The sequence below is a fragment of the Watersipora subatra genome, chromosome 1 (genome assembly GCF_963576615.1).
Source record: "Watersipora subatra chromosome 1, tzWatSuba1.1, whole genome shotgun sequence".
Taxonomy (NCBI): Eukaryota; Metazoa; Bryozoa; class Gymnolaemata; order Cheilostomatida; family Watersiporidae; genus Watersipora; species Watersipora subatra.
Window position 1 is genome coordinate 34993483 of NC_088708.1, and position 16284 is coordinate 35009766.

The 16284-nt window shown below is 36.4% G+C and overlaps 1 protein-coding gene and 1 pseudogene across 1 annotated transcript; both read right to left on the minus strand.

Annotated features, from left to right (window-relative positions):
* Nucleotides 1-1451: 1451 nt before the first annotated feature.
* Nucleotides 1452-12937, minus strand: LOC137396010 (sorting nexin-4-like). The gene is made up of 3 exons (XM_068082273.1): nt 12084-12937; nt 11584-11779; nt 1452-2060 (listed from the first exon to the last, which is right to left on the minus strand). The coding sequence occupies exons 1-3, from the start codon at nt 12927-12929 to the stop codon at nt 1774-1776; spliced, it is 1329 nt and encodes a 442-aa protein (XP_067938374.1). The 5' UTR covers nt 12930-12937; the 3' UTR covers nt 1452-1773.
* Nucleotides 12938-13766: 829 nt separating this feature from the next.
* Nucleotides 13767-15958, minus strand: LOC137386929 (piggyBac transposable element-derived protein 3-like; annotated as a pseudogene).
* Nucleotides 15959-16284: the final 326 nt, after the last annotated feature.

Here is a 16284-nt window from a genome sequence, read left to right on the forward strand (position 1 = left end):
AAAAGGTTACTGTTTCACCAGAAGCTATTCATCCTAACTTTGAATGCGACGATACTGGTACCTCTAAATACTGGTACAAATGTAAAATGAGATATCGGACTGTCTTTGTCTGACCGAATAGAGAGAGAATGTAGAGGCTATTCCTACTGGATATAATACAATTGTCGGTGTGAAAAGTATTGACCTTGACCGCGGATGTAGCAATTGAACCTTACGAAAAACCGAAAATAGATTTTGCTCGTGCAATCGAGAAAGGGGTATATATGCAATAGAGTATATAAGCTATGAACCGTAAGGTTTATAGAGTATATAGGCTATGAATCGTAAGAGGTTTATAGAGTATATAAGCTATGAATCGTAAGAGGTTTATAGACTATATAAGCTATGAATCGTAAGAGGTTTATAGAGTATATAAGCTATGAATCGTAAGAGGTTTACAGAGTATATAAGCTATGAATCGTAAGAGGTTTATAGAGTATATAAGCTATGAATCGTAAGGTTTATAGAGTATATAAGCTATGAATCGTAAGAGGTTTATAGAGTATATAAGCTATGAATCGTAAGAGGTTTATAGAGTATATAAGCTATGAATCGTAAGAGGTTTATAGAGTATATAAGCTATGAATCGTAAGAGGTTTATAGAGTATATAAGCTATGAATCGTAAGAGGTTTATAGAGTATATAAGCTATGAATCGTAAGAGCTTTATAGAGTATATAAGCTATGAATCGTAAGAGGTTTATAGAGTATATAAGCTATGAATCGTAAAAGGATTCGCACTCTCGAAGATGGAGAATTTAATTTAAAATCTGCGGTTGCAATCTTCGTAATTCAAGTCCATCAGAATACGAAGTTTTAACGGCTATAGCCGGACAGACCGATATCTGAGGAGACGACGACAATCTTTGAGAAATATATACATAGATTATATATGCAACAGAAATCAAATAAGTGTTTCTAGAATAATCTCGTCTCTACAACAGACCTACCGATGTGTACACTGTAGAACAATCTATACTAGATAATCTATCACTACCCTATGTAGCTCTACAAGCTGCCCATTCCTACCCTAAGTAGTAGTGCGAAACAAACAAGTTGAAATTTCTTTAGGTGATTCCACGCTATATAAAAAGTATGCATGAACTTGTCAACAATTATGTAAATGATTAATTCCAAAGATTTTAGATAGTTCCACATTTGTCACATCAGATTAAAATCTTTCCTATTTGAGCATATCATCCTAAAACCATACGAGGTAAACGTATCGATTGAACACAGAAAAGGAATCTAACAGTCCAGAGGCTGATAAAGCCACTTTTGGGTCGTCATTTTATAAGTAAAACAAAATATATAAAAAATGCATATTTTCAACGTTTTGTGTATTTTGTAATCCAATATTTTGTTATCTACGAACTTTGTTTATGGCAGAATAAAATAAAACATCCCAAACAATAAGCCCTAATGTTATATATTTGAGCATAACTAAATATTAGCCCTGGGTTATCTTCGGACAAACACAATACATAGCTTAAATCTTGATCAACAAGAATCCATGAAAGTAGACACTATTATTCACTGAATTTAACAGAAAAATTGATAAGATAACATGATGAGGAATTACTTAGAAATGACAATGCAATGGTAACTGGTCATGACCTAAAAAGTGACCAGATGGCAAACATGTACAGTCATGTGAATGGGAAGGAAACATGTGACCACGTAAAAGAATTAGCAAACTATTGAATGTGAGCAATGCATTAGTGCAAACTATAGTCTACACGCATTCACATGCTTTCTTAATATGCTGCCATGTGGCTCGACTCTTCTTGCATCGCTCCAGTGTCATCATTACGTGTGTTACAAAGATATCAGTAACATCAGCCATCTTCTGCTTAGAAAACCTCTCGACATTTGCGAGTGCTTTCTCTTCGAAATCAGTTAATGATTCTGTTGAGGCTTTGACTTTTTCCTCCATTTTCAAAATCTCTTCATCCAAAGCCTTAAGCTTTCCTTCCTTCTGCTCCGGTGTGTTGCCACCAAATACCTTGGCCTTGAAACCACCTACCAGTACACGAGTTTTATTTCGACACAGTTCAAACAGACTAAAGTTTTTAAACAAAAATAGTACATGAATAATTTACTGTTTGTCCATGAGTAAAATTGGAACAATTTGCTAAAAGACTCGTCTTACTAACAATATACAAGTGAAACTAGTTAGTCCGATGCATTTAACAGGAAATATCTACCTTTTTTAAAATTTGTGACATATCACTATGTATTTTTGAACATCAAATAAGAACTGTAGTAGCGATGTCAGTATTGCATATTCCATTTATCCCTTCATTTTGGCAATTTACTGTTTAGTACTGTAAATATATTTATTCTAGGATGTAGGGGTAATTATTATTTCTTCAATTATTTGATAAAAATGAACATCAAGCTGACTTTGGTTATTTATCAGTGGTCCATATCACCTTGGTATGTGTCAATGATGACTTATGATAAATTAGTTGTGAAACCAGAAGTTTAGCTTTTATTTTAATGATATGTGCAAACATATAAGCAATATACAAAGCACAGACATCAACTCTGCGAGTCTGAAATATAAGTTTTTAAAATTGCAGCCAATTTAGGTAGTTACCGTAAAACCTCTAATTGAACGCCATGGCGCTCTAATTTTCAACCTTTCTCTATAGTGGCGGACAATTGGAGGCGGCGTTCAAATAGACTGGCGGTCTATTTTCAACTGGCTCATCAGAATTTTCGAAAGATTAATTTAGCCCTACTACGGGCGAAGCGAATGTTGCCTTTATTCTGCCCTCTTTTTCCAGTGGACCAATATTAAACATTTTGAATGCAATAAATCTGCTAACTTACCTTTAACTTGTCAAACATCTGTAAATAAATGTGCATCAAGAAACCGAGAAATATCTTGACCAGTTGGTATCTATTGCTTGCAATTGACTTGCGATGATATTATAGCCTGTGACCTTCTATGCAATTTGTTGGCATTTTTAATTTTTATTTTACTCTAAATTTGAAGACATATTTTTATTTTATATTTAACAATGTTCAATGAAAGTTCATTGCACTCACTGCAATGTTTGCTACAGTTTGCAGCCAAAACTAGCTTTTTATGTGCAATATAAGTGGAGTTATGAGCATCGATCCGTTGTAAGCCGTATTAAGATAGCCGCAAGGATGCTATTGAATAACATGCTATGAATCTGCATATTTATAAAGTATACAACAATAATCTATCAAATGATACAAATATATATTCATACAAGAAATGACATAAACTAACCATACTTATATTACATGCATAAACAAAAATTAACGTTTTTAAAACAAAATATTTTCATCTTTTGCTCGGATCACCGCGTTCTGATCATTGTTTTCGATGGAACGAACATCCTCTAGTTGTCTAATACATTCCACAATAGCTTCTGGCCTCAACTCTTCTTCTGCACTGCTGAACTAGTTGATATTAGTGTTCAAACAATCTTTTGGCAAAGCAAAACGTTCACACACTGCATTTATCACTAAAGCAACGGGCAAGTTTTGCTCGCAATAAACGTAACCTTTGGTCCAAAACTTGCAAACCAGTTTCTATATGCATGTACCTCGAAGTATTAGAACCGCCTTAAACAAGGAACCACTATTAGTCTGAGACAGCAATTATTTCTATCACGTTGCTTTCAAGGTTTACCTACTATTGTAAATTAAAATCGTTTCTTATATATGTAAGCTACTTCGAAGTAGAAGTCCACGTTAGACAGAGAGCTACTGCTAGCCTGAGACCCGTATGTTTATTTCTATGATGTTGCTCGCAAAGTTTTACGCAAAAATGAAAAGCTTTGGAGTTGGATGACGAGAGAATTGTTATTGATATGTACGATTCATTATTATTAATACGATTTTGTGGACAATTCTACTCATCAGTTGATATTATGAGCTCGTAAAGATCAAATAATGTCAAAGTAGTGGTCAAATGGAGGTGGCGTTCAATTGGAGGTGGCGTTCAAATAGATGTGGCGTTCAATTAAAGGTTTTACGGTATGCATAGTAGCTCAGACAGTAGCAAAATACAATGGAGAACTCCAACCGGGTGAAATTCTCTATGTTGAAGTTACAATTTTGTTTCAGGCTGATCCAAAATACTTGAATAAAGTTCATTTGCCGAACTATATGAAGAGATAACACAAAACATGCAGAGCTCTATTATGCTGTAAAAGCAGTCATCAACAAGTCTATTTCTAATAAAAACCTAAATACTTGAGGGGAAAATACAGAGGCGATTTAACTGAGTTGTCTAGAGGGCATCATGAGTGCAGAGATATTGCCGTACTTGCTGGCGATATAATTAATATATTTTTCATTTAAAATATATATTCTATATTTAGTAAATATATAGTCAAACATAGATAACTCGTCCACGGATAGCTCGAACACATGGTTAATTCGAACATTTCCTTTGGTCCGTTCCCACGTAATGATAAATTGCTATAGATAACTCGAACTCAACACTGTTAATTCGAACTGTTTTTTTGCCCAACGGCTACCGAAACGGTTGTTATCGCTTTAGAAAATCACTTTATTCAAAGCCATAGAGGTAAACTTCATCTTTTCGTAATTCATAAGCGTCGTTATTACCACCATCGGCAAAATATTTTTGTCAACGACTTTTCTAAAAGTTTGGTGAAATTTGATTTATACTGCGATACGATGAATAGCACGGGCTAGCCGGGTCACGCGCGCAAGGATTTTCGCCACGCACATAGGGGGTCCCACCACACAAAGCTGTCGTCAGAATAGTCACTTTTAAAATCACTGTCGTCACTTTTAAAATCACTGTCGTCACTTTTAAAATCACTGTCACCTTTTTCAAATTGGTAACCAAAACAACCTCTTTCTTCACATTCGTTATTTTAATACAAATATCTATACTGGTGGCACTGGGTTGCGTTAAAAATCTGAAACTCGCTAGGTTTGAACTTCTGCTAACCAAAAGCATGGCTCAACCAGCGACCCTCACAAACATATTAGTGATGTTTGGGAGCGTTGCTGATTACTCCGCGAAGAGTGACAGCCGTCTTAGGTTTTTAGAGCTATATTTCTTGTACGGAAAATAGACCGAGATTGCCTTTAATAATCACTGTCAGTCACAGACTTGGAAACGGATTTGCTGTCAATGTCATGGCATTTCATTGCTTTAATCATTTGGCAGTCTATAAATGCTGGGCCAGATGCTTCAAACCAAAACTAGTGAAGTTTCGGTTGACCGTGGTGATTTATGAACAAATAATAAGTTAGTAACGGTACGGCAACACGTAACAAAATTTCCGTTGGTTCTAACCAAAATCACGAAATGATTGAAACACACAGAATTATTCTGCGCTGCTAGAATCGTGCTAACGAGCACGATCTCAGCAGCTTTTGCAATTAGTATAGTCAAAGAGACGTATAATGACACACAATAGTAAAAGTATAAGTGCAAATCAACATAGTACACACGATGCAATTGCTTAAATTGCGTTATTGAATGTATTTATTGTTTGGACGCTATAGCTACAATTTGTTTATTTTTTAATTATATTTCCTTTTTAGCAGCAAAAGTTTTGTGGTAGAGAATGTCGACATTTCTAGCGCAAACAAGTCAGTTGCATCGTATTTACTATGATAACTTTCTGTAATAATTTTCTTGTGTGTCGCATTATGTTTTCGGACTACGTATATCTTAAAATTTGCTAAAGTCGTGTTTGCTAACTAATAATAGCGCGACTTAGACAGTTACATCATGTGTTCTATGTTGAAATGCTTCCGTATTTTTATTGTGTGTCACGGTACATGTCTTGGACTATACTAATTGCTAAAGCTGCTAGAATCGTGCTCGCTAATAATTTGTTTAATCTGTTAAGAGCGTTTCGTCGACGATTTCAGTGGGCATGCACAGCTCAAATAATTCTGTGAATTTTTTACCGATTAATTCTGCGTTTTTCGTGATTTCGGCCAGAACTCCGAACCAACGAAAAATTCGTTACGTGCAGCCGTACCTTTAGTAATCCTATTTACGCAATCCTCGTCACCTACATTGGTAAATGGTCGTCTCGTCTGTCACTTTTTAAATATCCCTGTCGTCGGGTCGTCAGAATCGTCACAAAACATGGGAGGACCCCCCACATACAAAACAAAAATCGCATGTTGTTTTGTATGTGCGTGGCGAAAATCCTTGAGTGCGTGACCCGGCTAGCCCGTGATGAATAGTTTTCCGACGTTGATTCCGTGTTGAATCAACGTCGGAATGTCGAATGTTTAAAACGTCTTAAAAAATGTTGTAATTAAACGTATACGTTGTCTGAGCTACAAAAAACTATTCATCGTTTGACCTAAACACAGAATACGTGTGTACATTCAATAAGTATCTATTAAAAAAGCGTGAGTGATATAGAATGTACCGTAAAACCTCGTAAAACTTCTAATTGAACTGCCTCGGAGTGTTGCTCTTAACGAATCCCAGGTAAAGTAAGGTAATCTGCATAAACTTCAAGAAAAAATGGCAAAATTGATCGTGGGTAAAACCCCAAAAAAAATGTCTTTTCTTTTGAGCATTTCAACAACGATCAAGTTTTGCCAATGTCAATCTGAAAAACGTCCTGGCAATAACATCACCTCAAACAACAAACCAATCTCAAGTGATAGAAAAATCTCTATACTTTTTCATGAAAACGTTTTAAACTTTACATTAGAAGCATTTAATTTGAAACAAGCCATTCGTGCTTTTGATTTATATTATAGTTTGTATATGTACATGTATCTACTAATAAATAAGTAAATATACGGACTTGTGACAGTGCTCTGATAACTTGAACGCTCTGATAATTCGAACACTTTTGCTCGGTCCCTTGAAGTTCGAGTTATCCATGTTTGACTGTATATAGGTAATTATGATGTCCTCTAGACAACGACGTTAGCAACTGCTTTTGTTCGACCAATCTCACTTTCGCGAATTGCACACGACAAGGAGTCATAAGAAAAAACTATTTTGGGACATAAGAAACACTACCCCTAACCTTTCTAGATCAATGCGAGGTGGCTGCAATGTTGGTCTTCAACTGGATATCTTTGTATTGGGTGTTGTGTTATACATAACAGGGTGTGCTCTTATTAAATCTATGAACAGTTCAGTGTTCATATTGATGTTTTAATTGTAGCAAAATGTTGTTGTGGTAAGTTGGTAAACATCGACACAAGAAAATTTGCAGCCAGAGCAGTGCATTCTAGGCAAAAACAACTAATCGAAATGCACCTAGCATGGGACAAAGCTCTGATTGAGCAAGTCTAGGCATCACAGGAACGATATCGCGCTACATATCGCTAAAGGTATAAACACACTAGGCGATATTTAGAGCGATATCGCGCTGCGTGGCGCTAATCTGCGCTAGAATTCACCCAGCGTGCTCATCCAGAGCGATAACGTTAGACTTTCTCTGCACAACTTTATCGCTAGCGAGATGCATTTCGATTGGTTGGATTGTACCAGAATGCAATTTTATGGCGGGTAATTATTTCTTATCGATGTTCACCAACGTACATCAGCGACAATTTGCTATTTTGTTAATATTGAAACATCTTCAGAACGAGCACTGAATTGTTAATAAATTTAATAATCCCAGTCATGTGCACCATTACAAACAAAAATTGCAAAAAATCCAAGTTGAAAACCAACATTTGGAGTCAATCGTTGCGCAGGTTGACCATCTTGAAAACGGTAAATATTTAATACATTAGGCCTAAATATAAACAACCACTACAAAATAAAATATGTATAAAAATAGTAAAGAATATTACAGTTAAAAATGCAATAATCGTTTTTCTTATGTCTCCTTGTAGTGTAGGCAGTGTACAATCCGTGAAAGTGAGATAGGTTTAATAACAAATGCGTAAGTTGTTTACGTTGTCGCCTAGATGGCGCCATATTGACTGACCTAAATTTATTAACAACTCCGAAGAAACTAATGATACGGAATTTTATTGGCAGTTTGTGGGCGTGCCCATTATATCGCTTGCTAGTGAATCGCTCAAGTGTGTTTATGCACACGCTAGCGATATCTCCGCCCTCCTCATGACGCTCGCGATAAAATCGCCTAGTGTGTTTACACCTTTAGTGTGTTTCCACCTTTGTGTGTCACTTGATATTGCGTAAGGTAAATGATACAGCCCATAGCCAACATTTATAGCCTATAGCCAACATCTATAACCTATAGCCAACATCATATGGAACTAATAAGCTATAGCAAATCCCGAGCTATCCCAAATTGCTTCGCAGAGATTTCTGTAATACTTTGCTGTTAAATGCCGCAAAAAGCATGTTTAATGTGAAACAGTATCTATATAACTAGGCAAGGTGTAAGCGAAATATAAAAAAGCATCTCAACATACAAGCTGTTCGACGAGGGAGCTAGGAATAAAGGAAAAATTTGTCTCAACATACAAAATAATTTCCAACATGATATGCCAAGTTTTTTGAAAGATTGTAGTTTTGTACATCGACGTATACAATGGCTTCCAGCGAACAATATTACACAGCGCATCATACTTACCTTAATTTCATAGTTTTAAATGGAAAATGGCTAAGAAAACTAGCATGAATGGTAGCGGCGGTTAATAAAAAGAAAGCAATACTTATCTGAAAAGTAAAACAAAAAAAGATAGGAAAAAATGAGCAAAATATGTTAATTAAATTCTAAAATAGTCTAACTAGCCATTTATTAGTTTGTGCAAGGAAAAAGTGACACTGCTACAAAAAAGATAATATTACGAAACAAATGAAAGTGATAAGGTTGACAGTGATCATTGAAGTTATAATGTATACAATGGCTTAAAAATATATAGGGCCTACCGTAAAACCTCTACCTGAATGCCACCTCTACCTGAATGCCACCTCTACCCAAATGCCACCTCTACCCAAACGCCACCTCTACCCGAATGCCACCTCTACCCGAACGCCACCTCGACCCGAACGCCACCTCCAGCTGAACGCCACCTCTAGCTGAACGCCACCTCTACCTGAACGCCATCTCCAGTTGATTGCCACACTGGGAGAAGGGTTGAAAAATAGAGCTTTAATTGAACGCCACCTCCATTTGACTGCTACTTTGACCATCTTTGGTCTTTACGAGCCCATAATATCAAGGGATCAGTAGAAAAGGGTCCACAGAATCGTATTAATAATGAACCGTTCGCATTAATGACAATCGATTCTCTCGTTGTCATTTTCCAAAGCTTTTCGCTGTTTTTCGTTAAAACTTTAAAAGCAACACCTTAGAAATAGTCAATAACGGTCTCAGGCTAATAGTAGGTTCTTGTTTACCACGGTCTTGATACTTCGAAGTACATGTGCCTATACAAAAAAACGGTTTAAATTTACGATGGTAGATGAACTTTTAAAGCAACACCATAGAAATAATTACTAACTGTCTCAGGCTAATAGTAGTTCATTGTTTAACGCGGTCTTAATACTTCCAAAAACATGCATATAAAAAACGGTTTGCAAGTTTTGGGCCAGAGGGTACGTTTAGCAAACTTTTACGAGTTGCATTTGTGCTAAGTGCAGCGCTTGAAAGTTTTGCTCTGCCAAAAAATTTTTTACTAGTTGACTAGTTCAGCTGGTCAGTACAAAAATGTCCACAAAATCGTATTTATAATTAATCCTTTACATCAATAGCAATTAATTCTCTTATTGTCCTACTCCGCGGGTTTTTTTGTGTGTTAAAACTTTGAAAGCAACGCCATAGAATTAATAATGGTCTCAGCCTAATAGTTCCTTGTTTAACGCAGTCTTGATACTTTGAAGTATGTAAAAATGGTTTACATTTATGATGAACGACTAGTTTTAGGCTAAAGGTTGGATATAGCGAACAAAACCTTTAAGCGTTGCATTTGTGCTAAATGCACAACTTTTAAGCTCTGCATTTAGCACAAATGCAATGCTTAAAGGTTTTGCTCTGCCAAAAATATGTTTGGACGCTAATATCGACTAGTTATGCAGTGCAGAAGAAGGGTTACGGTCAGAAGACATTGTAGAAGGTATTGGACAACCAGAAGATGTTCGTTCCATCGAAAGTAACAACCAGAACGCAACTGGCCGAGCAAAAAATGCAAATACTTGTTTTAAAAACATTAATTTTTGTTTCTGCATGTCTTATACGTATGGTTGGTTTATGCCACTTGTTCATGAGTATATATTTGTAGCATTTAATAAATTATCATTGTATAACTTATAAATTTGCAGATTTATAGTATATTATTTGATAGTATCATTGCGGTAATCCAATCTTGCAATTGATCGACGCTTGTAACTCCTCTTCTATTGCACATAAAAAGCTTGTTTTGGTTGCAGATTGTAGCAAACATATCAATGAGTGTAATGAGCTTTTATGCAACATTGGTAAATATAGATATAAAATAAAAACGTGTCTTCAAATTTAGAACGAAATAACATTGAAAGTTTCAACAAATTGCAAAGCAGGACACAGGCTATAATATCATCACAGATTAATTGCAAGCAATCGATATAAACTGGTAGAGATATTTCTTGGTTTTTCAATGCATACTTATTAAGAGATCTCTGACAAGTTAGAGGTAAGTTAGCAGATTTATTGCATATAAAAGGTTTAATATCACTCCACCGAAAAGAGGGCCAATTATAGGTGGCATTGGTTTTGCCCGTAAACGCGGTAAATTTATCTTCTTCAAGTTCTGACTAGTCATTTCAAAAATACAACACCAGCCTCTATTTTAACCCCACTATAGAGGAAGAGTTGAGAAATAGAGCGCCATGGAGTTCAATTAGAGATTTTACGGTAAATGGGTTTGTTAATTTAAAGTTGGTGTAGTTTAAATTAAACTAGCTTCCTATAGCTATTGCCTCTTCTACCTACACATCACTGTCCATCTCCTGTATCATTAAGGCTGCTCCTATAGCTATTGCCTCTTCTACCTACACATCACTGTCCATCTCCTGTATCATTAAGGCTGCTCCTATAGCTATTGCCTCTTCTACCTACACATCACTGTCCATCTCCTGTATCATTAAGGCTGCTCCTATAGCTATTGCCTCTTCTACCTACACATCACTGTCCATCTCCTGTATCATTAAGGCTGCTCCTATAGCTATTGCCTCTTCTACCTACACATCACTGTCCATCTCCTGTATCATTAAGGCTGCTCCTATAGCTATTGCCTCTTCTACCTACACATCACTGTCCATCTCCTGTATCATTAAGGCTGCTCCTATAGCTATTGCCTCTTCTACCTACACATCACTGTCCATCTCCTGTATCATTAAGGCTGCTCCTCAACAAGTCTATCCTTCATATAAAAACAACGTGACAATAAAGATTAATTTTTAATGATTTGCTCAATTTAGTTTCTCAAGTCATTTTGGTTATTTATATTTAGCATTTTACACAGTATTTACTGTCAAGTCGCTATTGCTAACATACCAAGCAAAGATTGGACCTGATTAAGCCTAGTGATCAGCCAATAAAACGAACAGCAATTCAGTTCACCATAAACTAACCAAATATGCCAGTCTTTCCTTGAGATAGATTTTCACGATCTATCCTTTTACTAGCCAGAGCATCTCCGAGTTGCTCCAAGTCCAGCTGCATTAACTCCTGTTTTTTGCAGAGATGACGAAGACTTTCGCAATAGCCATAGTATTCCTTCAATTGGTCGGCGAAATCCTCTTCTCCTTCTATACACATGTCTATATCCTAAAGCGCCCCAAATTATATGTTAAAGGGCTATATTCTCATGCAACTATTGGCAATTAAAATAATTGTTGTCTATACAATCAATAAATGCACATATTTCTACAGTGTATGACTGAAATAAAAAAAACTGCGTCCTTAATTAAAAACATATTGCTTCCTTTTGTCATACGCGAAGTGTCCTTAATTACGTCAAAGACAATCTAGAGGTAATTGCGAATGTAGCAACAACGCTTTGTTACTTTGCATAGATACCTAGAAGCAGTTGTGTTTTCTAACGGAATTATGCCCCTGGTACTGCAATTACCTGCGCAAAGTTATCAAGATAATGACCCATCTTTTGAAGACCTTCTGCCATATCTTTTCGCTCAATAGAACTCCACTCGCTAAATTCTCTGCCGTAATTGGAATGTATTTTATGGATTCCATAAAGATGCTCAGTTGCCTTTGCACGACACTTCAAAATGCCTCCAACGTACTGCTGTAGATCTTGGGCATATTTTTTGATAAGTTCAAACTTGTCATTAGGCTTTTTTATCCGGTAACTAGCACTGAGAGACTTCAAACGAGAGTCTCTTAGGGAGTGATACTTGGAGGAAGCGACTACCTCCTTCCATTCTTCAGTATACAGGAATGACAGCAAAACTTGGTCTTGTGAGACATCGGAAAGTGTGAATATTCGCTTTAAAAACTGTTCCAAGTAAATTCTTCGGCGCTCAAGAAACTCTGGATCCGCATTGTCGGAAGATGTAGTGGATGCAGCCTGCCAAGCCCCTGTGAGTCGCTTTTCCGGAAGAGGAGGAATGACTAGATAAGGAAATGTAACCATCAAATAGTCTTTTAATATGTCAAATTCACTGTAACGCCTCCAAACACTGATTGTAGACGGAAACGATTCATGATCGATTTGAGAACTACCTTCAAATGTCTCGTCGTTCCGTTTCTCTAACCATCCAGAGAATATTTTGGATCGGTCCGTAATAGTAGATTCGATCAGATACACTACATATGAATCTTGAATGCCAATGGTAGTAGTATTACGTCTTGTAGGTTCTTTAACTGCTACTTCTAGCCATGTAGAAAGTCCAAGGGATTCGTTAAAATTTGTGACAAGAGAATTTACATCGAGCGACTCATTTTTTTCGTTCGCCATATTGCCAAATGTAAGGTAACGTGACTTCATACTCAGCGAGTGATAAGACCATAGATATATATACCTATATATATATATCTATATATAGGTATATATATCTATGGATAAGACGCACCAATACAGTGCGGTCTAGCTCGACCCGCCCCAAAATAAGTCGATTAAATGACTCGTCATGTTCGAGACACATTTTTGCGTATAATTATGTGCAGAACGCGTACACAGCTAGTAATTGAAGATAAGGGATGACAACTATAAAACGATAGATTATCGGTTTTAATTAGCATACATGGCATACGTGTAATTTTAATTTGATGGCAAATTAAAGGGGACCCCGACCTGCACACAGACTCAATAACTGCCAGGACATCCATGAGGCTTGATATGGTCAATGATATACAGCCCCCATGGGAGTATGAATATCATTGAAAAAAAAATATATATATTATATATATATATATTGTGGTGGATTTTACTATGCCACTTTCACTGTTTCCCACAAGCCGAGTAATCACGAAGACCGAGTTGTTATCTGAGCATACAATGTATATTTACATAATAAGTATAGTTGTATTAATATCCCTTTGAGACCCAACAGATTTTGAGTGTATATTTTAAACTTGCAATTATGTTTCTATGACAAAATTGGACAGAATAACACATAAAACCAAGTTTTCTTTCTAAATGTATATTATCGGCAGCACTACTGACTGTCCCCTGTAGAGGACACTGGAACTCGGTGACTATAAAAGTGGTCTAAAACACTTGTTATAGATGCAACATTAAAACTAAGCATAAAGGCCTAAAGCAGCAATCAACCATTTAGAATTGTAAGCAAAGCTAGCAGGTACTTTTATCAAATAACATGAAGCAATTTCTGCTTGCATTGATACACAAAAAACATTGCATTTTGTGCAGCGTATGCTAGTTTTGTTCAAGCAACCTTCTCGTTTACAACGAGCACTATTATTCAGTTTCACTGCTTCTGGCAAATGTTTTGCTCCCTTTTCCCGATTGTACGCCATTGGAAGCGGAACTATTTTCTGGTAGTTTGTAGCTCGTCATCTGTCGTGTAATCGCTATCAGCTTCCTTTGCTGCTGATGCTATTATTTGTTCTCCCATAATGAAACGATAGTCAAATAACTGCATGAGTTTGTTTGACGAGTTGGATTGTCTCTGAGTAAGCCAGCAGTTGTTAACTGCTAAGTCTAGAAGATGATTTATCACGCGAATGGGCCATCGTTTTGATCTTGCTGTTACTCTGTGGTAAGAAATGGCTCGGTCACAAAGATCAACACCACCCATCGATATGTTGTATTTTTGAAAAACCGCTGGTCTGGGTACAGTAATGAATTGCTTTTTTTGCTTACACCATCTTTTACAATCTTCAACAGGATGCAATCCATGCAAAGAAGACGCCATTAAAATGCTTTTTGTGTCGAACCATTTTACGATGCTAATTGGTTCATTCCCTCTACTCACTGAAACAAATTGCTCCAAATTGCATGTACCCCTTCCTTTTGATTTCATGACCTCAGAAGAGAACTGCACTGGCACATATTTAGCACTTATCGTTCCAGTAAGAGAGATACTTCGCTTAGCTAAATGCTCAATCAGTGAAATTGTTGTAAAAAACCTGTCACGGAACACATGCTTGCCCGGCCCTAAATCGTTTGTTAAATGAAGCACCGCTCCTACTCCTTGCCCTCCTGATCCATCCTTTAACTTGAATTTAGCAAATGTTCCTTCTCCCTTATAAATTTCAAAATCATAAACTAGTCCACTTGAACCCGCCAAAACAAAGTTTTTAAACCTGTGGGGTTTGGTTTCCTTGGAACATACTGCCGTGCGGGACACCTGCCTGTGAACGAAATCATCTGCTCGTCAATGCTTAAGAAACTTTCTCGTGATAATTCAGTGCAGATCTTTCTGATATGCTCCACTAATGGTGTAACTTTCCACAACGTGTCCTCTTTTTTAGCTTCTTCACTTATGAGCACATTATCTACAACTTTCAAGTTGTTCTGTATCTTAAAAAAACTATTTTTAGTCATCGCATTTGCAACAATAGGCACTTTGGTTTTCTTCTTCCAATACATCCTGAGGCTCTTCATGCCGGTGCATCCGATTACCAGGCTGATCCCAAAAAATGTTTTGATTTCAGCAGGCGTCACCTTCAGAGATTTACCTGAATGCTGAGTATGATAGCGATTGGTTAAATCCGCCATTGACTCAAATGTTTTATTAGAAAAATACTTGCCAATGGCTTCTACTGGGTTTTCACAATCATCCATCTCAGCAGTTTGATGTAATACTTTGAACTTGCTGACAAAGCTATCACTTTTGCAGAATGAGCATGTTTTTTTTTGAAGTTTTTTGCTCCTTTTTGATGGTGGTGGCTCAACATCATCATCTGATTCCTCGGAATGATTCAATAGGGATGCACTGCTAGGGTCATAATCTACATCTGCATCACTGTCATCTGAACATAAGTCTAGGTCAGAGTTGTCAAGTCGTTCTAATACATTAATGGCATCAATGTCAGTTAAATTTCCTGATGGTCTTTTCCTTGGTAGTCCTAAAATGAATAAAAACAAAAATGCTTCAGGTTTAACATTAATCCTAATAGTAAAGATAATCGAAATTTATTTTATTTCAGTATTTTCAATTATAGCTATTCAGCAAAATATTTAGTGGGAATGTGAAAGACTTTTTAGCTAGCATAAAATAAAAACCATTAAATAAGATGAAAAAGCTATTAGAAAGAAACATTCACCATAACTTTAAATTTATAGTTGATCTAGTTCATAGGCATCAAAACCCAATGTCCCTTGTGAGGGACATTGAAAAATTATTTTCAATAAAAACAGTAGCAAAAACGTTTTTGAAAAGCTTTTTGAGCTTGTGATAGAGGAATATGTTCACAACAACAATAACTAATCAAAACTTTTTAAACAATAGAAAAACTTAATTAATTGAAGAATTTACCTGAAGAAGTTGAAGCACATGGATCAGAACAGGAAGCAGCCATTTTGTTTTTGTTGTAGTTCTTTGCTGAAGGAGGTAGCAAATATAAAATTGTGAGATAACAACTCACAATTTGTCCCTTAAATAGGAAATTTGGTTCTTAGTTTCTATAATTCATTTTTGTTGATGATACTGTATAGTTTATGACTGTCCTCTGAGGGGGACATAAGGACTCAAAGGAATATAACAACGTCATGCATACATAAATATTACACAGTATAAGGATAAAGTGTCTCTCGTATGCAGGTAGCTGCGCTGCTCTGCCTGCCTCTCCATCGCGTCTGTTCTTTTATCTGCTTCATTCTTGTTGGCTCCGCCCACTTGCGGTTT

What these genes read in the sequence shown, in the direction of transcription:
- LOC137396010 (XM_068082273.1), bottom strand. Translation starts at nt 12,929, where the DNA reads ATGGCGAACGAAAAAAATGAGTCGCTCGATGTAAATTCTCTTGTCACA. An exon ending in ATCTTGATAACTTTGCGCAG is followed by an intron (nt 11,780 to 12,083) that starts GTAATTGCAGTA and finishes GGGGCGCTTTAG; the next exon opens with GATATAGACATGTGTATAGA. An exon ending in AGGAAAGACTGGCATATTTG is followed by an intron (nt 2,061 to 11,583) that starts GTTAGTTTATGG and finishes GTGTACTGGTAG; the next exon opens with GTGGTTTCAAGGCCAAGGTA.